Source organism: Sus scrofa, chromosome 14 (genome assembly GCF_000003025.6).
Source record: "Sus scrofa isolate TJ Tabasco breed Duroc chromosome 14, Sscrofa11.1, whole genome shotgun sequence".
Classification (NCBI taxonomy): domain Eukaryota; kingdom Metazoa; phylum Chordata; class Mammalia; order Artiodactyla; family Suidae; genus Sus; species Sus scrofa.
Genome location: NC_010456.5, coordinates 125263651 through 125288281, shown reverse-complemented (window position 1 = coordinate 125288281; position 24631 = coordinate 125263651). Strand labels below are relative to the sequence as shown.

The 24631-nt window shown below is 38.3% G+C and overlaps 1 protein-coding gene across 6 annotated transcripts in view; it reads right to left on the bottom strand.

The window, feature by feature from the left end:
• The window catches only part of TRUB1 (TruB pseudouridine synthase family member 1), a 66463-nt gene that overhangs the window by 40323 nt on the left and 1509 nt on the right, over positions 1-24631 (bottom strand). For 5 of the 6 annotated variants that reach the window (XR_001301213.2, XR_001301211.2, XM_013983770.2 and 2 more), the window contains exons 2-4: positions 16384-16482; positions 5331-5386; positions 1677-1758 (exon numbers count right to left, since the gene is read on the bottom strand). Coding sequence is in view for 4 of the 6 variants with exons in the window: in XM_013983770.2 (XP_013839224.1) it covers positions 1677-1758; positions 5331-5386; positions 16384-16482 (237 nt within the window). In the remaining 2 variants the exon portion in view is untranslated. The remainder of the gene's footprint in view (positions 1-1676; positions 1759-5330; positions 5387-16383; positions 16483-24631) is intronic. The other variant, XM_021073386.1, reaches the window with a different exon arrangement.

The window sequence follows — 24631 nt, the reverse complement described above, 5'->3', positions numbered from 1 at the left end:
TATGTTGCTTAATTAATCATGTAACATACTAAGCCACATGTAAATTAAAAGGACAAGAGAAGCTGTTATGAACAAGGAACAGGTTGGTCTCACTACTAGAGCAATATGTAATATATATTAAGACAATTCAACACAAAAATGTAGGGAAGCAGGAAGTCCCCGCTGTGGTGGCTCAATGGTAGTGAGCCTGACTAGTACCCATGAAGATGAGGGTTCAATCCATGGCCTTGCTCAGTGGGTCAAAGATCCAGCATTGATGTGAGCTGTGGTGTAGGTCACAGACGCGGCTCGGATCCTGTGCTGCTGTGGCTGTGGTGTAGACCGGCAGCTGTAGCACCAATTTGACCAGGGAACTTCCATATGCTACAAGTGTGGCCCTAAAAAGCCAAAAAACAAACAAACAAACAAAACATAGGGAAGCAGATGCTGGGCTGCCTATAGCTACATTAAAAAAAGATGACATTTAAGCCCAGACAAAACCCCCTAGAAAGCCTACCCCCTATAATTCACAATTGATGACATAATAATGTAGGTGAACTGACTATACAAAAACTGCAATTGCTGCATTATAAATAGCATAAGCACTATGAAAGTTGCTAGGAAACCACTTCATTTATCTATCTTTTCTGAAAGTAGTGAAATAAGGAATGGCAGAAAAATTAAGATGAGCCCCAGTGAGTCCTGCTTTATTTCCAGATAAACAGCTTTTCTTTTGTCACATCTTTTTACATACTCCAAAAGCATCAAAATATGATCAATTTTAAAGTACTAAGCCTGGTACATTTATTTCAATAGCTAAGAGGTAATTAAAACAACAACAACAAAACAACAACGGCAAGACACTCCCAATCGAGCAAGACGGTTTCTACACATTGGTTCACATTTATGAGGAAAAATGTCCTCAATCCTAGTTACAAATGTTTTTTGGCAAGGGAGTTATCTGGAAGAATTCTGCATATTTCAAAAAAACTGATTATAGGCAAAGAAGCAATTTTTTTTTTTTTTTTGGTCTTTTTGCCTTTTCTGGGGCCGCTCCTGCGGCATATGGAGGTTCCCAGGCTAGGGGTCGAATTGGAGCTGCGGACCTCCGGCCTACACCAGAGCCACAGCAATGCGGGATCCGAGCCGCGTCTGCAACCTACACCACAGCTCACGGCAACGCCAGATCCTCAACCCACTGAGCAAAGCAGGGATCGAACCTGAAACCTTATGGTTCCTCGTCGGATTCGTTAACCACTGAGTCACCACGGGAACTCCCAAAGAAGCAATTATTATAAATCTGTCAACAGACATAGCAAATGAGCAATAATGTGATAAACAATTTCTAGTCTTCTTAACCTAAAGGCATATACTGACAATTAAAATCCCTGGGAATATAAGAGATTCATTTTAAAATTCTGAATTCATACAAACTTTCTCTAAATATTAAAAAGAAGAACTACAACCTAGAATAGATTTATAAGGAGATCCTGCTGAATAGCATTGAGAACTATGTCTAGATACTCATGTTGCAACAGAAAAATAAAAACTGTAACTGCAATATACATCTAAGATACTGACCCCTTGCTGTACATGGAAAATAATAAAAAATAAATAAATAAATAAATAAATAAAATAAAATAAAATTTAAGCAATTAAAATCAAAAAAAAAAAAAGAACTAAGAGGAACTTCATACCATAAGGTTTTTCTTCTGTTACTTTCCCTGTAGAATCCAGCGTGTCAGTAGCTTTCCCCAGTTCGCCAATGGCAATGTACCTCTAGAGGAGAAACCAGGGAAGAGGCCGTAAGGCAAAGAAGATCTGTTAAAGGTCTTCAAGTTTATACAGGCCTTACTAACACTACCAACTTGAAGCCAAATAAAGGCAAAAACAATAGACTGCAGTGGCTGTATTAGTGTAAGTTAAATGGGAAGCGTATAGATTGAGGAACATTTACAAACTTCCTATGCCAGCCAATGTGACAAGGAAAAGTCTGATTTTATAGATACACATGGCTGATAAATATACTATAATTGAAAACACTTTTTTTTTTTTTTTTGTCTTTTTCTAGGGCCGCACTGGCAGTATATGGAGGTTCCCAGGCTAGGGGTCCAATTGGAGCTGTAGCTGCCGGCCTACACCAGCAACTCGGGATCCGAGCCGTGTCTGTGACCTACACCACAGCTCACGGCAATGCCAGATCCTTAACCCACTGAGCGAGGCCAGGGATCAAACCCTCAACCTCATGGTTCCTAGTCAGATTCGTTAACCACTGAGCCACGACGAGAACTCCAAAAACGCATTTTTAGTATCAGTTTTCTACTGGGTAGTTTTGACTGTGAAGGAAAATTTTCAAACATATCCATGAGAGAGAATGGTGCAATAAACTCCTACCTAGTCATCACAAGATTCAACAATTTCACCACCCATACAATGAAAATTAATTTTAATTAATCGATTTATTTTTTTTTTTTTTTTTTTTTTTTTTTTTTTTTTTTTTTTTAATTAATCGATTTAATCGTTAACCCACTGAGCAGGGCAGGGATCGAACCCGCAACCTCATGGTTCCTAGTCGGATTCGTTAACCGCTGCGCCACGATGGGAACTCCAATTCTTATGTGAAATACCAAGATTAAATTTAGCAACTTGATTATGCATTTAAACAAAAGCTAAACAAGGGAGTCCCCATTGTGGCTCAGTGGTAATGAATCCGACTAGTATCCATGAGGTTGAGGGTTCGATCCCTGACCTCGCTCAGTGGGTTAAGGATCGGGTGTTGCCGTGAGCTATGGTGTGGGTCGGATCCTGTATTGCTGTGGCTGTGGCGTAGGCCGGTGGCTGTAACTCTGATTCGACTCCTAGCCTGGGAACCTCCATATGCCACAGGTATGGCCCTAGAAAAGCCAAAAAAAAAAAAAAAAAAAAAGGAAGAGCTCTGTACAGTTAATAAACGTTAACCCTTCAAAATTTTCAATATAGTACTTATAAAGTATATGAATATTAATAGAGTGTAAAGAAAAGGTAAAAACTCGACTAACCTCTGGAGAAAGTGGATTAGAAATGCTCAAATCTCAGGAAGTTGCTGGCTTCATAGGAGCATTATTCAAGTCACACTTCAGAGTTGACACTGACTTAACCTAAAAATGTCACTCTTCACGTGGGGGGAAATTATTGTCCTCTGAACATATTCGGGGATGGGGGCTGGAGTTTGAATATCCCAATGATAACAACTATTCAATGGTTGGAGGAGATACAAAGCTGCTTTCTGATGAACTGCTAGCTTCGCCTACAGGCACCACTATGGCTTATTACACATAGATACGGGACTAGCCTTATGCCTGGAAAATGGTAATTAGTCTTTATATGAATTCAGTGATTTCATATTAGGACATCAACCCTTCTATCTGCTCATCTGGTTGCAAAAGCACATGTAAGTAACCAACTTTTAATCAGTAGTACAGAAAGCTAATAAAGATAATACTCCAAAACTTCATCGAAGTCCATTACTTCAAAGTACATCTGCTATCCAGATTCCGCTGAACGACTGGCTCAAAGAGAGCCTAATTTCGGGAAGACGGTAAGACACTATGTATCTACCGCCTTCCTCTAGGTTATCTATAGTCTACACTTAGATTAAGTTTGGTCATAGGGACATATTAGCCTAACTTCTCCCAGAATCATTTTACCTGAGTTATATCTCATGCAGACCCACCTCCACATCTACTGTAAAACTATTTTTGAGAACCACTATCTATCACTCACTATCACTTACTGTAAGAAATTTCTTTTTGACTTTATGCCCAGAGTAAAGTCTCTTCCTTAAAGAACTGGCATGCTTCCTCTTTTTGATGAATATTTTGTCTTGGCCTAAGCTACCAAAAATCACAGATAGAAATTTTTTAAAAAATGAAATTAACTGTTATCAAGATTTCCAACAGAAATTGCTTGAATAAAATAAATGTAGGTGTCTATGGCATATGCCATTCAAGAAATATAACAGGCCTGAAATTTAGGAGGGACTTTCGTATAATAAGCACTTACACTTTTTGTACATATTATACTCATAATCCCAAAAGAGAATGAAGTGAGAAAAAATGTCCCAAGAGAAAGCTGATAACAGCCAGAGCAAAGCTACTACAGAAGAGGAGCAGAAGTTAATAACTAAGACAGGGAAGGACTCCTCCCTCTCTGGCTTCTGCATAACTCTTCCTCCCTCTCCTATCAAATGCTTTATAAATGATGCTTTTGGATTTAATCAACGCTACTCAAAAAGATGAATGATATAACTTAACATTTTAAAGAAGTCTCATTCTTTTATTAAATAAACATTTTATAACTACTGAACAGAGCATGTCTTTTGTTGGAAAATGCATGGCTTACAAATGGTATGGTTTCTACAAAAAATTCCAAGGTTTTAAAAAATCTCCCAATAGGAGTTCCCGTCGTGGCTCAGCGAGAAACAAATCTGACCAGCATCCATGAAGATGCAGGTTTGATCCCTGGCCTCACTCAGTGGGTTAAAGATCTGGTGTTGCCATGAGCTGTGGTGTGGGTCACTGATGCGGCTCAGATCCCACGTTGCTGTGGCTGTAGTGTAGGCTGGCTGCTACAGCTCCAATTCAACCTGTAGCCTGGGAACCTCCATATGCTGTGGGTGCAGCCCTAAAAAGACAAAAGACCAAAAAACAACAAAACAAAACAAAACAACAACAACAAAAAAACCTCCCAATAGAATATTATCTGTAAGTTCCTTTCATTTAAGAAATACAAGTATATAAAAAAAACCTAAATACATATATATTTCAAATATAGGCACTGCAAAATTTTTGCTTCTATGAGTCAAATTTGTTTTTCAATCTGTAAACTCGAGAGTTCCTATCATGACTCAGCAGAAATGAATCTGACTAGCATCCTTGCTCAGTGGGTTAAGGATACAGTGTTGCTGTGGCTGTGGTGTAGGCCAGCAGCTACAGCTCTGATTTGACCCCTAGCCTAGGAACCTCCATACGCTATAAGCGCAGCCCTAAAAAGAGCAAAAAAAATTATAAACTCAATATTATGAATCTCAGATATCATGATTATAGACATTATGATTAATATTCAGGGGTAACACTCATTCATGCAATTTATACAGCTTATTTTTAAATTTTTTGGGGGGGCATATATGCGGACAAAACTTTCCTTCAACAAGACACATGCATCTGCATATTCACTGCAGCACTATTCACAACAGCCAAGACATGGAAACAACCCAAATGTCCATTGACAGTTTATTTTTTAATTGATAAAATCCAACACATAGGTCATTAAGAATAGATTCAAGAAAAAGAGAACTATTCCAGTATTCTTACCTTGGACCCTGTTAATAAACTGGTCAACATTTTTGTTCCCCTTCCAATTCCAACCACTACAAATCAAAGAAAGAAATATTATGACATTCTACTGTGAAAACTAGGTTTTAAAATATGTTTTATGACATATATTGGTCATATTTTCCTGGCATATGTAACATAAAGTTGGAAAGAACATAGATTTAGTATAATTTGAGGGCTCCTATTACTGCAATCCGTTGAACCTATCATGCAAGTAAGAAATTCTAAAGAGGGGATGGAAAAGAGACTTTTTTTCCTTCCTCAAGTATGAAGCATAATAGAAACCTCAAGCTAGACAAATAGACAACAAAAAGTTTTGGAAAAATCTCAAAGGACTCACTGGAATTTTATACGGGCATCAGTGAAAATACTTGGTACAATTAATCATGGTATGGTAAAGTCTTTGACAGAGTTCATTACTGAACAAAGCAGAACCCATCATCATAACTAATGAACCATTTAAAGATGATTAGTGCCCAGCAATATACAATCAAGAAAATAGAAACAACAAATCAATCCAACACAAAGAAGAAAACAGGGTAAATGAGAGCCTGGAGAGTGTGTATTCACACAGACCAAATATAAAGTACAACGGCTCACATGTCTCCTCGATTTTCAAGCATTATCTTTATGAAAACACACTTCACCAGGTGAGGATGAGAGGGTATTATCATTGCTTCACTTAATTAGCAAGCAAATTTTTGTAAGAATTGAAGTATTTCTCATCAATGGATACAATTTTGTAAAGGACACAATATAACCGCAATTGAGACTTACAAGAAACAAGGAGAAATGATTGGCAGACTGAAAGAATTATCGTGAATATTTATAGCAGATAATCATTCATTGAGTTCATCATGTATCAGATTCTATTCTAAATGCTTTCCATTCATTAGCTCATTTAATCCTTATAACAACCCTAAAAGGTAATACAATTACCCCTATTTAACAGATGAGGAAACTGAGGCATAGAGTGATTAAGAACTTTGCCCAGCATCTCATATGTAGTAAATGGTGGAATTAAAATTCAAACCAGACTAATAGCAGACCCACTTTCTTTTCACTCTCCCTGCTACCCTACTCACCAAAGGCTTTCTTCCCACTTCCACCAGCCAAAATCAGCCTAAATATTGTAACCCTGCCTATTCTACATCCTATCCCTTCCTCTTCCAATTCACAGCATTTTGTACCCATTTCTGAAACCCACACTGCACAAAGCCTCCTCAACAATCCTCGACAGGGCCCCAGTGCCCTGTACTCCTTAGTAAAGTCTTCATAGTTCATCCTTCAAAACACAGCTCCCATCTCAGCTTCCTTCATAAAGTCTATCCCAAATTCTCCTTAAGCTTCTATGACACTCACATTGGTTCAAGGACTAATATAAAAACTGTCTGCCTTTAGGATTCTCTGTTGAGCATAGCACTTTCCAAATGGTAGTGGCTGATGCTGAGGGACAAACTCTGTACAATAATAAAGATCCAATTCAATTTTGTTCCATTCAAGAATCTCCAATCAATATTTCTTGAGCCGTTACCATGCACAGAGGCCTAAGAAGAACACTTTTAATGGAACAGCACATTTTCTGACTTTGAAGGAGCTTATAATCTCACGGGCAAAATATAGTACAGACAAGGCAAACTACAAGTGCTCAAAAAAATGCTGCCTGAATTAATGACACTAAATAACAATATGACAGTATATGATTAAGTGTCAAAATGAACACAAAGACTAAGTGCTGTGGGGGGCGGTGTCAAAGGAGGGAGCATTCCAGAGGCCAGAGAATGCTATATTCAAGCATTCAGAGCTTGAGTTAGGCCTTAAGGATGTGTAGGATTTGAACACAAAAAGAAGAGAGAAACATGTTGCAAAGAAGGAACAAATTCTCAGACATGAGGATGAGCACAGAGTACAGGGTGTCCAAGAGCAGGCTGAGATGTTTGACTTTATCATGGTTGAAATGTTGGACTGATGACGGATTCTCTGCTAGTTCAGTGATCCCGAAAGAAATAAGAAGGTATCTTAGGAGCTCCCACCATGGCACTGCGGGTTAAGAATCTGACTGCATTAACAGACATAAAGGGAGATATTGATGAGAATACAATCATAGTAGGAGACCTAATACCCCCCTCACATCAATGGACAGATCCTCTAGACAGAAAACCAATAAAGCAAGAGAGATCCTAAAGGAAACAATAGAAAAGTTAGACTTAATTGATATCTTCAGGACACTACATCCAAAAAAATCAGAATACACATTCTTCTCAAATGCTCATGGAACATTCTCAAGAATCAACCACATATTGGGACACAAAGCTAACCTCCATAAATTTAGGAGCATAGAAATTATCTCAAGTATCTCCTCTGACCACAATGCCATGAAATTAGAAATCAACCATGGGAAAAGGAAAGAGAAAAAACCTACTACATGGAGACTAAACAACATGCTACTAAAAAACCAATGGGTCAATAAGGAAATCAAGAAGGAAATTAAAAACTACCTTGAAACAAATGACAATGAAGACACAACCTCTCAAAATCTATGGGATGCTGCGAAAGCAGTGCTCAGAGGGAAATTTATAGCAATACAGGCCTTTCTCAAAAAAGAAGAAAGATCCCAAATTGACAACTTAACCCTCCACCTAAATGAATTAGAAAAAGAAGAACAAAAAAGTCCTAAAGTCAGCAGAAGGAAGGAAATTATAAAGATCGAAGAAGAAATCAATAAAGTAGAGACTCAAAAAACAATAGAGAAAATTAATAAAACCAAGAGCTGGTTCTTTGAAAAGGTGAACAAAATTGACAAACCCCTGGCCAGACTCACTCAAAAGAGGAGAGAAAGAACCCAAATCACCAAAATTATAAATGAAAAAGGAGAAATCACAACGGATACAGCAGAAATACAAAAAACCATAAGAGAATACTATGAACAACTATATGGCAACAAGTTTGACAATCTGGAAGAAATGGACAATTTTCTAGAATCTTACAGCCTGCCAAAACTGAATCAAGTAGAAACAGACCAACTGAACGGACCAATCACTAGAAATGAAATTGAAGAGGTCATAAAATCACTCCCTACAAATAAACGTCCAGGACCAGATGGCTTCACAGGTGAATTTTATCAAACATATAAAGAGGAATTGGTGCCCATCCTCCTTAAACTCTTTCAAAAGGTTGAAGAAGAAGGAATACTCCCAAAGACATTCTATGATGCCACCGTCACCCTCATTCCAAAACCAGGCAGAGATACCACCAAAAAAGAAAACTATCGCCCAATATCATTGATGAATATAGATGCAAAAATTCTCAACAAAATCTTAGCCAACCAAATCCAACAACGTACCAAAAAAATTATACACCATGACCAGGTTGGGTTCATCCCAGGTTCACAAGGATGGTTCAACATACGCAAATCAATCAGCATCATACACCACATTAACAAAAAAAAGTCAAAAATCATATGATCATCTCAATAGACGCAGAAAAAGCATCTGACAAAGTCCAACATCCATTCATGAACAAGACCCTCGCCAAAGTGGGTATAGAGGGAACATTCCTGAATATAATCAAAGCCATTTATGATAAACCCACAGCAAATATAATACTCAATGGGGAAAAACTGAAAGCCTTCTCACTCAAATCTGGAACAAGACAGGGATGCCCACTCTCACCACTGCTCTTCAACATAGTTTTGGAAGTCCTAGCCACAGCAATTAGACAAACAAAAGAAATAAAAGGCATCCAAATAGGAAGAGAAGAGATAAAACTGTCACTGAATGCAGATGACATGATACTATACATAGAAAACCCTAAGGACTCAACCCCAAAACTACTTGAACTGATTAATAAATTCAGCAAAGTAGCAGGACATAAGATCAACATTCAGAAGTCAGTTGCATTTCTGTATACCAGCAATGAAATATTAGAAAAGGAATACAAAAATACGATACATTTTAAAATTGCACCTCACAAAATCAAATACCTCGGAATACACCTGACCAAGGAGGTAAAGGACCTACATGCCAAGAACTATAAAACTTTAATCAAAGAAATCAAAGATGTAAAGAAATGGAAAGATATTCCATGTTCCTGGATTGGGAAAATCAATATTGTAAAAATGGCCATACTACCAAAGCAATCTACAGATTCAATGCAATCCCTATCAAGTTACCCATGACATTTTTCACAGAACTAGAACAAACAATCCAAACATTTATATGAAACAACAAAAGACCCAGAATCGCCAAAGCAATCCTAAGAAACAAAAACCAAGCAGGAGGCATAACTCTTCCAGACTTCAAGAAATACTACAAAGCCACAGTCATCAAAACAGTGTGGTACTGGTATCAAAACAGACAGACAGACCAATGGAACAGAATAGAGAACCTGGAAATAAACCCTGACACCTATGGTCAATTCATCTTTGACAAGGAAGGCAAGAACATAAAATGGGAAAAAGAAAGTCTATTCAGCAAGCATTGCTAGGAAACCTGGACAGCTGCATGCAAAGCAATGAAACTAGAACACACCCTCACACCTGCACAAAAATAAACTCAAAATGGCTTAAAGACTTAAATATACGACAGGACACCATCAAACTCCTAGAAGAAAACATAGGCAAAACACTCTCTGACATCAACCTCATGAATATTTTCTCAGGTCAGTCTCCCAAAGCAATAGAAATTAGAGCAAAAATAAACCCATGGGACCTCATCAAACTGAAAAGCTTTTGCACAGCAAAGGAAACCAAAAAGAAAACAAAAAGACAACTTACAGAATGGGAGAAAATAGTTTCAAATGATGCAACTGACAAGGGCTTAATCTCTAGAATATATAAGCAACTTATACAACCCAACAGCAAAAAAGCCAATCAATCAATGGAAAAAATGGGCAAAAGACCTGAATAGACATTTCTCCAAAGAAGATATACGGATGGCCAGCAAACACATGAAAAAATGCTCAACATCGCTGATTATAAGAGAAATGCAAATCAAAACTACCATGAGATACCACCTCACACCAGTCAGAATGGCCATCATTAATAAATCCACAAATAACAAGTGCTGGAGGGGCTGTGGAGAAAAGGGAACCCTTCTGCACTGTTGGTGGGAATGTCAACTGGTACAGCCACTATGGAGAACAGTTTGGAGATACCTTAGGAATCTATACATAGAACTTCCATATGACCCCACAATCCCACTCTTGGGCATATATCCGGACAAAACTCTACTTAAAAGAGACACATGCACCCGCGTGTTCATTGCAGCACTATTCACAATAGCCAGGACATGGAAACAACCCAAATGTCCATCGACAGATGATTGGATTCGGAAGATGTGGTATATATACACAATGGAATACTACTCAGCCATAAAAAAGGATGACATCATGCCATTTGCAGCAACATGGATGGAACTAGAGAATCTCATACTGAGTGAAATGAGCCAGAAAGACAAAGACAAATACCATATGATATCACTTATAACTGGAATCTAATATCCAGCACAAATGAACATCTCCTCAGAAAAGAAAATCATGGACGTGGAGAAAAGACTTGTGGCTGCCTGATGGGAGGGGGAGGGAGTGGGAGGGATCGGGAGCTTGGGCTTATCAGACACAACTTAGAAAAGATATACAAGGAGATCCTGCTGAATAGCATTGAGAACTTTGTCTAGATACTCATGTTGCAACAGAAGAAAGGGTGGGGGAAAAAATGTAATTGTAATGTATACATGTAAGGATAACCTGACCCCCTTGCTGTACAGTGGGAAAATAAAAAAATTAAGAAAAAAAAAAAAAAAAGAATCTGACTGCAGCAGCTCTGGCTGCTGCGGAGGTGTGGATTCGATCCTGGCCCCATGCAGTGGGTTAAAGGATCTGGCATTGCCGTAGTTATAGCTCAGATTCAGTCTTTGGCCTAGGAACTTCCACATACCGCAGGTGTGGCCAAAAAAAAAAAAAAAAAAAAAAAGGACAAAAGGTATCTTAGAGTTACACAGCTTAACCTTCTCAGGGTGGTTTTTTTGGGGGGGGGCAATTTTTTTTTTTTCTTTTTACAGCAGTACCTGCAGCATATGGAAGTTCCCAGGCTAGGGGTCGAATCAGAACTGCAAATGCAGGCCTACACCACAGCCACAGCAATGTGGGATCCGAGCCACATCTGTGACCAACACCACAGCTCAGGGCAATGCCGGGTTCTTAACCCATTGAGTGAGACCAGGGATTGAACCCACATCCTCATGGATACTAGCCAGGTTCTTAACCTGTTGAACCACAATGGGAACTCCTAACCTCATTTTATATCCAAGATGAACAAGGCCCATTAAAGTTAGGTAATTAGTGAAAACAGCATTTTAGGAAAACTAATAAAGAAGTGGTATATAGAAAATTTAACTGGAGTTGAGACCCAGTCAACCAGCAGCTTTTCATTCAAGGGATAGTCTAGGGAGAGAATTTTTATTTAACTTTTTCCCATTCAATCATTCAAAATTTTATTCAGTATTTACTGGACAGGTACAGAAATAAAATAAGACCTGATTTCAGCCGTCAATGAGTTAACAAAAACAAAGAACAGAATTAAGTTTTGTGTCAGCAATAAAAAAGAGCATGACAGCAGGCTTCACACTTAGGAGACAGCATTTTAGCCAAACCTGGAAAGGTCAGTAAGATTTCTACAACTAAAGATGACAGAGATGAGCAGTTTATCTGAGAGGAAAAGCATGAGGAAACACACAAGGGTATGGAAAACTGTGCAGGATTATAAGAATGAATGAATAACAGGGTTTTCTAAATACTGTCTCACAATTACTACTCTTATCTGCCAAATTTTCTGTGCTCAAATGTCTCTCTGTAAAAACCTACAATCCTCTACAAATGTCCTACCACTCTATTCTTAAATCAAAGATAGACTGTTCATGTTAAGAGTCACTTTAAGGCCAGCAAGGCTATTACAAATCTAACTCCAAAGATTTTTGCAGTTGGAAGTTTCTAGTGCCATTTATCTAATTCTCTAAGGCCCTTGCAATCACCTTAAAAGACCAGTATTGGAGTTCCCGTCATGGTACAGCGGAAACAAATCCGACTAGGAACCATGAAGTTGCAGGTTCAATCCCTGGCCTCGCTCAGTGGGTTAAGGATCTAGTGTTGCCCTGAGCTTTGGTGTAGGTTGCAGATGCAGCTCGGATCCCACATTGCTGGGGCTCTGGTGTGGGCTGGCAACAGCAGCTCAGATTAGATCCCTAGCCTGGGAACCTCCATATGCCATGAGAGTGGCTCTAAAAAGGCAAAAGACAAAAAACAAAAAAACAAAAAAAAAAAAAAAAACCCAGTATCTTTCCATTTCCAGGAATCTATCTTAATAATCCAAAACAAAGACAGTTTTATTCATAAAGATGATCCTCATAAAATCAGTTCTACTGACAAAACTCTGGTAATAACCTCAATGACCTTGAATAGGGAAATGGTTAAGTAAACTGTATTTTATCCACGTGACAGCACAAGATGCTGCCACTAAAAATAATGTTTACTTCCCTCATTATTTTTGCTTTTGCTACATCCCATAAGTTTTGGTATGTTGTGTTTCCATTTCATTTGTCCCCAAATATTTTTTTTTGGTATGTTTGTGACTGAGTCACTCTGGTGTACAGTAGAAAATTAAAAGAACACTGTAAACTAGCTATAATGGAAAAAATAAAAATCGTTAAAAATTTTTTTTAATTAAAAAAATATCAAGATATTTGATTTCCCTTTTGATTTCTTCTTTGACCCAGTGATTATTCAGAAGTGTGTTGTTTAATATCCAACTTTCCTCCTGTAATTGATTTCTAGTTTCATACCATTGTGGTTAGAGAAGGTACTTGATAGGATTTCAACACTCTTCTGCCTTCTCTTCCACTTTTAAAGACTCTTGTGATCACACTGGATCTACCAGGACTTTCCGGGGTATCTCTTTATCTTAAAGTCAGCTAATCAACAACGTTAATTCCATGTGCAACTTTAAAGCCCCCTTGTTATGTAACCTAACATATTAACAGGTTTTGCACATGGACATCTTTAGGGGAGCCATTATTCTGCCTCGCACAGGATTTTTGAGATTTTTGCAAGCCCTCTTTATAGAATTGTTTTATGTAATGCGTATTATATTTAATAATTTATTCAATATTTATATTAAAATATTTTACAAATATTTTTAATATTTATGTATATCATGGGTTAATAGAATTATAAACCTGAATTTCTTTTGTTTTCTTTTCTTTTTTTTTTTTTTTTGTCTATTTTCTAGGGCCACACACGTGGCATATGGAAGTTCCCGGGCTAGGGGTCTAATTGGAGCTGTAGCCGCTGGCCTACACCATAGCCATAGCAACATCAGATCCAAGCCACAACTGTGACCTACACCAAAGCTTATGGCAACACCAGATCCTTAACCCATTGAGCAAGGCCAGGGATCGACCCCACAACCTCATGGTTCCTAGTCGGACTCATTAACGGCAGAGCCATGATGGGAACTCCACAAACCTGAATTTCAGATATCCTAAATTGTCAGATAAACTCTTAAATCTGTACCATTAATACTCCCCCCAACCCCAGCAAAAATCACCTAAAATGTTGAAAGTAGAAGTATATTTTTCCACACAAGTTTTGTTAAAGAAAAAAAAATACACACACACACACAAAATGGAAGCTTCAACAAGATTCCTTAGGTTTAGGGTAAAAAAAATAAATTTATTTACTCAGTCGAATATCAATATTTTCTGCACATCAATGAGTAACCACCAGAAATTAATACAATTGGTCTAGTCATAAAAAAGCAGCACATTTTTATCCTCTTCTTTCTTGTATTTATGGTGCTGAGCCTTAGAATACAGAAGGTTATAACAAACAGGCTTAACTCAAGGAGAGCAGAACTGATAAAAATCCTGAAGACACCTCTAGAATCAATGGCAGAGAATGCTGTGACTGACTGGTAACTTCTGTAATGAACATGGGGAACCAGGAACAAAGGCAGAAGTACCAGGTATCTGCCACCCCAGGTTAGGGAAGAGATTGGAACTGAGCAGATTCAGATTTAACTCCTGACTTTGCCACTCACTAAGGGACCTCATATATAGTAAGTCCATCATAAGTGATTATCATTAATCATAGCAAGAAATAGTAATTAAGAATCAGCATTTGCCTATTCGAGTCCTCTAATTCAGGAAAATTAATTTCTGTGTTTTTTTTTAATTTTAACCTCAAGTAAGACATTTATGCCAAAATCAAATAAAATCAGTAATTTTAGAAAATGCAAAATCATATATTGTTTCTAATTTTCTTTAAAAATATAATTGTATTCACCAATTTAATCCTTTGCTTCTAAATAAACATTCATTTCCTTCAGATAGCTTAGATCAGGTTTGGTTTTGCTTATTTGTATCAAATTTTAGATCTAATAAAATGGACTGGATACTGTAGCACGGTATTTTCAAAGTATAAATTGTAATCCATTAGTGCAGCATGAAATTAATTTAGTGGATTATAATCAACATTTTAAAATAATGAAATAAAATATAAAACACTGGGGCATGTAAAAAGGTGAGTACTGTTCCATAAAAGTTTATTTCTTTTTTATTTATTTATTTATTTATTTATTTATTTATTTATTTATTTTGTCTTTTTGCTATTTCTTTGGGCCGCTCCCGCGGCATATGGAGGTTCCCAGGCTAGGGGTCCAATAGGAGCTGTAGCTGCCAGCCTACACCAGGGCCACAGCAACGTGGGATCCGAGCCGCGTCTGCAACCTACACCACAGCTCACGGCAACGCTGGATTGTTAACCCACTGAGCAAGGGCAGGGACCGAACCCGCAACCTCATGGTTCCTAGTCGGATTCGTTAACCACTGCGCCACGATGGGAACTCCAAAAGTTTATTTCTAATATGTGGGAAAGAGGGAGATGAGGGGAATCTTAACATATACTATGACCATGGATAGAGTTATAAAAATGTTTCTAGAAACATAACCATAGCCTGTGGATACACACTTTGGCAGTGTTTAAAGACAGACTTCAGAACTTCTACTAGATGCCAAAAAAAAAAAAAAAAAAGGGAGGAAAAATGGAAAGAATAAATGATTTTTCTCCTCTCAGTCAATTCTATCAATTTTCCTTCACATGCAATAAAACACTCAACTGATGTTTCCAACTAATGTTCCCAGAAGAAGTGACTTCCTCTCAGGAACTATAAAGTTCCTCTTCTCAAGAAAGCCAACATCAGAGATGAGATTTGACATGGGAAGAAAAAAAAGCCATATCCTGTGCCAGGAGTCCCCAAAACTATCCCACACTGGAAGAGTCATACATGGCTAAGATTCATCTACACTGATGTCATAAGGTTACAATGCTAGATCCTAAGTGAAAAGACACTGGAGAAATCCACGCTTAGGCTCATATTCTCTCTCCCTCCTATGAGGGAGACACTTGAGCACACTCCTTTCTCCAACAATCCAAAAAGGAGTAACACGTATACAATGTTCCTGCTTACGGGAGCTCCTTAGAAACTTAACACCCAAAGTTTTTATTGGAGAAGATGAGAGGGACGGTCTTCCAGGCACCCTCTGCCGGCATGGTGGGACAAATCCCCAGATTCCAAGATAGAGAGCAGATGTTCGGCATAAACCACATTGCTTACACAGTTGAGGCACAGGAAACCAGCCTGTCAGATGGGAAGACTGGGAACACTCCCCAAATCCAAGTTCCCAGATGCAAGCATGCCTTTCTCAAGATAGCGATCTCAGATCTGCTGTGTTAACTCTTTTCTGCAGATATAAACCCTTTCTCAAAGCCCACCCATACATAAAAGTGGCCACTTCTAACAACCTGTATACCTTGTACCATGTAAGGGTTTCCTGAGAAGGCGGCCCTAAAAATCCAATAGATCTGAAATATTCCAAAGTAGATTGAAAATGACATGGCTTTAGTCAATTTTATCTGTTCCTAATCAGTGTATCTTTCTGATATAAGTAACGGTTACATCAAACTTCCATTCATATCTTACCCAGGACTCCTCCGGCTGCACTGTCTAGAGTCCCTCCATGCCCAATTTTTAAAGGCTGCTTTTTCCTCTTGGTCCATTCTGGAGAAGGCATTCCAGCTTCTATAAGAGTAATTGGGATGGAAAAAAGTTAATTACTGAGACAAAGGAAGTAGGGCCTCCATAAATATGGGATGGGACAGTGTAGATGGAGTACTCAAAATAAACAAAAATATTATACAAACTTAACATAAGACTATGACAACATTACTAGCAAAGGACAGATTTTTAAATGTACTGACATTCCCTAAATTACAAAGAGATAATATTCTCAAAGTAATTATCTAGAAACTAGAATTTATTTTCTAAGGAAAAAAAATTGTTTTAAAAAGTGGGTAAATATCCAGGCTAACCCACAAAGATCTAGCAAATTCCTGGTAGTAGTGAGCTGACTGACAGAATGATGAAAAAAAGTTAGTTTTGACATAGGCAGCTAGCTTTTAAAGTCCTCAATTTCATTTCTAAATCTTTTCTGTTCCCTGATGCTCTTTGATGGTACCTGCAGCTACCTAAGTGCTGGGAGTACATCCCATCCAGGGTTACTTTAAAGAACAAATTATCCCTATCTCTGTCCTCCTCTCCTAATCCAAACTCTCAATTCCTTAAAGAAAATAATCAACAAACTTACAAAAAAAAAAAAAAAAAAAAAAAAAAAAAAGAAAGAAAATAACTTCAACAAACGGTTACATACAAAGAGGGTAACAGTTTAAGGTGCTTCTTATATTCCAAAGCATTTGGATTTAAAAAGAAAGAAAGATGCGGGACGGATTAAGACGGCAGAAGGACTGGAGCTCAACTTTCCTCCTAAAAACAACAAAATTCACAACTAAAGACTGAGCACTCTTCACCCAAATGGACTGGAAATCTTAAAAAAGATATCCTACTCCAGAAGAAAAAGAGGAGGACATATCAAGAGGTAGGAGGGGCAATTTCACGATATAAACAACCCCATACTTCCTGGGTGGGAAGCTCCACAGACTGGAAACTAACTGTTTCACAGAAAGAGACTCACCTACAGGAGTGAGAGTTCTGAGCCCCACATCAAATTCTCACGTGTGGGGATCAGCACTGGGAGAAAGAGCCCCTGGAGCATCTGACATTGAAGGCCAGTGGGGCTTGTGCCAGGAGCTCCACGGGACTGGGGGAAACGGAGACCCCATTCTTAAAAGGTGCACATGGACTTTCACGTGCACTGGGTCCCAGGGCAGAGCGAGGTCTCCATAGGAATCTGGGTCAAACCTGACTGCAGTTCTTGGAGGACATCCTGGGAAAACAGGGGTGAATGTGGCTTGTTGTGAGGGAAGGACACTGAAGCAAAGCTCTCGGGGACATTCAGCAGCTGCCTTTCTCTGGAGGGGGCCATTTTGGGAAAATCTGGCCCCACCCCAGTCTGAGAAGCCCCAGGCCAGACAACAACCCAGGTGGGATTACAGCCCCCCCCTCAGTAAACAGGCTGCCTAAAGACCCTCAGGCACACAGCTGCCTCTAATCCCATTCTGAGACTAAGCCCCACCCACCAGAGGGATCAGAATGGGCTCCACTTACCAGGGGGCAAGCATCAGCCCCTCCCATCAGGAAGCCTACAGAAAGCCCCCCATACCGACCTCAGTCACAAGGGGGCAGACACCAGAAGTAAGAGAGGCTACAACTCTATTACCTGTAAAAAGGTCACCACACCAAAAACCTATAAAAATGAAAAGACAGAGAACTATAACTCAGATGAGGGAGAAAGGAAAAACCACAGAAAATCAGCTAAGCAAGGAGGAGATTCTCAGCCTCCAGGAAAAAGACTTTAGATGTTGATGCTGAAGATGATGCAAGACATTGGAAATAAAGTGGAGGCAAAGATGGATAACTTACAGGAAACACTGACCAAGAGATACAAGATATAAAACTTAAACAAGAAGAGATGCAAAATACAACAACTGAAATAAAAAATTCACTAGAAGAGCTAACAGCAGAATACAGGAGGCAGAAGAATGAATAAGCAAGGTGGAGGACAGATTAGCAGAAATTACGGATGCAGAACAGAAAAGAGAAAAAAGACTGAAAAGAAATGAACAGAGTCTCAGAGAACTCTGGGACAACGGTAAACACACCAACATCCGTATTATAGGGATGAAGAGAGAGAGAAGGAGACAGAAAAAATATTCCAAGAGATATTAGCCGAAAACTTCCCTAACATGGGAAGGGATCACTTACTCAAATCTAGGAAGCACAATGAGTACCATATAAAATAAACCCAAGGAGGAACACCCGAGACACATTAATCGAACTGACCAATATTAAAGACAAAGAGGAAATCTTGAAAATAGCTAGGGAAAAGAAACAAGTAACATACAAGGGAACCCCAATAAGGTTATCGGCAGATTTTTCAACAGAAACTCTGCAGGCCAGAAGGGAGTGGCATGATACATTTCAAGTGATGAAAGGAGAAAACCTCCAACCAAGATTACTCTACCCAGCAAGGCTCTCATTCAGATTTGAAGGAGAAAATCAAAACCTTCAGAGATAAGCAAAAGCTGAGAGAATTCAGCAACACTAAACCAGCCTTACAATAAATACTAAAGGAACTTCTCTAGGCAGAAAAGAACAAGAGAAGAAGGAAAGAAAAAAGAGCAGCAAAAACAAAAGCAAAAACAAATCCAAAGCAATTAATAAAATGGCAATAAGAACATACATATCAATAATTACCTTAAATGTTAATGGACTAAATGCCCCAACCAAAAGACATAGACTGGCTAAATGGATACAAAAACAAGACCCATATATATGCTGTCTTCAAGAGACCCACTTCACTTCTAGGGACACATACAAGTTGAAAGTGAGAGGATGGAAGAAAATATTTCATGCAAATGGGGATCAAAAGAAAGCTGGAATAGCAATACTCATATCAGACAAAATAGACTTTAAAATGAAGAATATTTTAAGGGACAAAGAAGGACATTACATAATGATCAAAGGATCAATCCAAGAAAAAGATATAAAAATTTTAAATATCTACGCACCCAACCTAGCTTCACCACAATATATAAGGCAACTGCTAACAACCTTAAAAGGACAAATCAACAATAGCACAATAATAGTGGGGAACTTTAAACCCCACTTACAGCAATGGACCAATCAACCAGACAGAAAATCAATAAGGAAACACAGGCCCTGAATGATGCATTAAACCAGATGGATTTAATAGATATTTATAGGACATTCCATCCAAAAACAACAGAATACACATTCTTCTAAAGTGCACATGGAACATTCTCTAAGATTGATCATATCCTGGGCTACAAATCCAACCTCGGTAACTTTAGGAAAATTGAAATCATATCAAGCACCTTTTCCGACCACAATGCTATACGAATGAAAAAACAACAAGAAAAAAACTGCAAAAAACACAAACACGTGGAGACTAAACAACATGTTACTAAACAACCAACGGATCACTGAAGAAATCAAAGAGGAAATTAAAAAATACCTAGCAGCAAATGACAACGAAGATACGACACTCCAAAACCTATGGGATACAGCAAAAGCCATTCTAAGAGGAAAGTTAATAGCAATACAAGCCCACCTCAGGAAACATGAAAAAGCTCAAATAAACAAGCTAACTTTACATCTAAAGCAGCTCGAGAGAGAAGAACAGACAAGACCTAAAGTTAGTAGAAGGAAAGAAATCATAAAGATCAGAGCAGAAATCAATGAAATAGAAACAAAGAAAACCATAGAAAAGATCGATGAAACGAAAAGCTGGTTCTTTGGAAAGATCAACAAAATTGATAAACCCCTAGCCAGACTTATCAAGAAAAAACGAGAGAGGACTCAACTCAATAAAATTAGAAATGAAAAAGGAGAAGTAACAACGGACATCACAGAAATACAAAGGATCCTAAGAAACTACTACATGCAACTATATGCCAATAAAATGGAAAACCTAGAAGAAATGGACAAGTTCTTAAAAAGTACCATCTTCCAAGACTAAACCAAGGTGAAATAGAAAAGATGAATGGACCCATCACAAGAACTGAAATTGAAAATGTGATTAAAAAACTTTCAACAAACAAAAGTCCAGGACCAGATGGCTTCACAGGCGAATTCTATAAAACATTTACAGAAGAGCTAACACCTGTCCTTCTGAAACTATTTCAAAAAATTGCAGACAAAGGGATACTCTCAAACTCATTCTATGAGGCCAGCTTCACCCTGATATCAAAACCAGACAAAGACTCCACAAAAAAAGAAAACTACAGGCCAATTTCACTGGTGAACATTGATGCAAAAATCCTCAACAGAATATTAGCATCCAACAATACATTAAAAGGATTGTATATCATGATCAAGTGGGATTTATCCCAGAGATGCAAGGGTTCTTCAATATCTGCAAATCAATCAGTGTGATACACCACATTAACAAACTGAAGAATAAAAACGATATGATCCTCTCAATAGACGTGGAAAAAGCCTTTGACAAAATCCAACACCCATTTCTGATAAAAACCCTTCAGAAAGGGGCATAACGGGAACCTACCTCAACATGATAAAGGCCGTATATGACAAATCCACAGCAAACATCATTCTCAATGGTGAAAAGCTGAAAGAATTCCCACTGAGATCAGGAACAAGACAAGGATGTCTGCTCTTGCCACTACTCTTCAACATAGTTTCAGAAGTCCTAGCCACAGCAATCAGAGAAGTAAAAGAAATAAAAGGAATCCAAATTGGAATGGAAGAAATAAAACTATCCCTATTTGCAGAGAATCCTAAAGACTCTACCAGAAAACTCTTAGAGCTCATCCATGAATTTGGCAAAGTCGCAGGATACAGAATCAATACATAGAAATTGACGGCATTTCTATACACTAACAATGAAAGAGCAGAAAAAGAAATTAGGAAGCAATCCCGTTTACCATCGCATCCAAAAGAATAAAATACCTAGGAGTAAACCCAGTAAAGAGACAAAAGACCCGTACTCAGAAAACTATAAGACACTGATGAAACAAATCAAAGATGACACAAATAGATGGAAAGATATACCATGCTCATGGAGTGGAAGAGTTACTATTATCAAAATGACTACACTACCTAAGGCAATATACAGATTCAATGCAATCCCTATCAAATTACCAAGGACATTTTTCACAGAACTCGAACAAAACATTTTAAAGTTTGTTTGGAAGCACAAAATAGCCAAAGACATCCTGAAAAAGAAAAATGGAGCTGGAGGAATCAGGCTCCCGGACTTCAGACTATACTACAAAGCAACAGTCCTCAAAACCGTATAGTACTGGCACAAAGACAGAAATATAGATCCGTGGAACAGGATAAAAAGCCCAGAATTAAACCCACACACCTGCAGCCAACCAATCTATGACAAAGGGGACAAGAACATACAATGGAGAAAGGACAGCTTGCTCAATAAGTGGTGCTGGGAAAACCAGACAGCCACATATTAGAACACTCCCTAACACCATATACAAAAATAAACTCCAAATGGATTAAAGACTTAGATATAAGACCAGACACTATCAAACTCTTAGAGGAAAACATAGGCCAAACACTCTCTGACATAAATGACAGCAACATCTTCTCAGATCCCTCTTAGAGTTTGACAAAAAAACAAAAAAAACAAATGGGATTAATTAAACTTAAAAGTTTCTGCACAGCAAAGGAAACCCTAAACAAACAAAAAGACAACCCACAAAATGGGAGAAAATCTTTGCAAATGACTGACAAGGGATTAATCTCTACAATTTATAAACACCTTCTGCAGCTCAATACCAAAAAAACACACAACCCCATCAAAAAATGGGCAGAAGATCTAAACAGACAATTCTCCAAAGATGACATACGGATGGCCAAGAAACACATGAAAAGATGTTCAACATCACTCATTATTAGAGAAATGCAAGTCAAAACCACTCTGAGGTACCACCTTACACCAGCCAGAACGGCCATCATCAAAAAGTCTACAAACAAGAAGTGCTGGAGAGGGTGTGGAGAAAAAGGAACCCTAGTACACTGTTGCTGGGATTGTAAATTGGTGCAACCACTGTGGAAAGCAGTATGGAGAGTCCTCAGAAAACTAAAATAGAACTACCATTTGATCCAGCAATCCCACTCCTGGGCATCTAGCCAGAGAAAACCAGGACTCAAAAGACACGTGTACTCCAATGTTCATTGCAGCACTATTTACAATAGCCAAAACATGGAAACAACCTAAATGTCCATTGACAGAGGAGTGGATCCAGAAGATGTGGTACATATACACAATGGAATATTACTCAGCCATTAAAAAAACGAAATACCGGCATTGTTAGCAACATGGATGGACCTAGAAATTATCATGCTAAGTGAAGTCAGCCATACAATGAGACACCAACATGCAATGCTTTCACTGACATGTGAAATCTGAAAAAAGGACAGACTGAACTTCTTTGCAGAACAGATGCTGACTCACAGACATTGAAAAACTTATGGTCTCCTGAGGAGACGGTTTGGGGGGTGGGGGGATGTGCTTGGGCTGTGGGATGGAAATCCTGGGAAATCAGATTGTTACGATCATTATACAACTACAGATGTGATAAGTTCATTTGAGTAATAAAAAAAGTTAAAAAAATTTTAAAAAAACATCTTCTATATACAAAAAAAAAAAAAACAAAACAACAACAACAGCAAAAAAAGTCTAACATAAATTTTCACATGTGGACAGAGAACCACATCTCTGTATAAATACAACCTCCCCTGAAAATTGTTCTGTATCTATAAATAAAAGGATGCTAGTTTCAGTTAAAATTCAGGAAATTATTAGAGGCAAAAAAAAAAAAAAAAAAACACGAAAGATGCCAACTTGGCCATATTCCTATTCCAAAAATAAAATGAAATAATGCTATCTGAATGTGCTTTGGAAACTCAAAGCACACAACAAGTTAGCATCATCAACATGGCAGACAACAACATATTGAGAGAATATTGGCTACTGGACTTCAAATGACAAAGGAAGTAAGAAGAGGAAGAGCTGTATTGATCTGAACCCCTCCAAGCCCATCAAATCTTAGTTATTACTACCAATCCAGAGAAGAAGGAAAAGAGTAAAAGAAAATGAAAAGAGAGGACAGAGAAGGGAAAGGGGGGAAGGCAAAACAACAGGGGAGAAGCAGGTGAAATGGCCAAAAGGATAATGTGGGTTGTTCAGTCTCACCACATACATAACTACCGCCTTACTGAGTCAGAACTGCGATGTCTGGAACAGAGTCCTAGTGTCACTCTCTGATTACAACATCACCATGCTTGGAAGGACAAGACCATATGCTTTAACACAAACCCATAAGGCCAGGCCTAAGCTCGACTCTTCACCTTCACTTGCAACTCATTACAGATCTGCCATCCTTGTATGTATAGAAACATTTTGGGGGACTCTTTGTACTTTTAACTGGACATCCCTTGAAGCATGGAGGCCCATAAATTGACTGTCTTCCCTTTGTGTTCAAATTTACCTCTTTCAAGTTTGAAGACACCCTGTCTCTACTATACTGGAATTTGTTCACCCCACTGGTACCGGTCATGGATAAATATTTATTAATCTCTTTCCTAGCTATAAAACTGTAAGTTAGGCCTTTAAGGATTCAAAAATGACAAGAGCAGAGATTGTAATATAACATGAATTAATGTAAGGAAAGGCAAGGAAGGTTAACAGAGGCTATGAAATCTGACTGTGGCCTAAATCAGCAGTGGTCAAACCTGGCTGGCATTAGAAGTTCCTGTCCTGGAATCTGTATCTTTAAGAACCATCCCAGGTAATTCTGACAGCCAGTTAGAATGGCATTTGGAAAACCCTGGTCTAGCCAACAAAAATATAGAGTAGGCCAATCACAAGCAGTAGAAAAATGGAGAGTAATGAGAATGTCTACTTCTGAGTGAGCTGCTTCCAGAAGATGGCCCAGCAACAGCCTTGGCACAATAAATTTTAACTAAGTTTCAAGAAGAAATTTCAGCTCTTGGAGGCAGATTAACCAGAAGGCCAGGATATGACTTTAATCCTATCAGAAACCTGTCTGAGAGAAAGAATGGTAATCACTACCTTGAGGATGAAAAAAGTGACAATTTAGCTAAAAAATCAGACCAAATGAAAGCAACTGTATGAAGAAAATAACTCCATGATGACACCACAAAGGTTTTCCTTGGTCTAATTCCTTCCTTCAAGGCCCCCTATTTAACC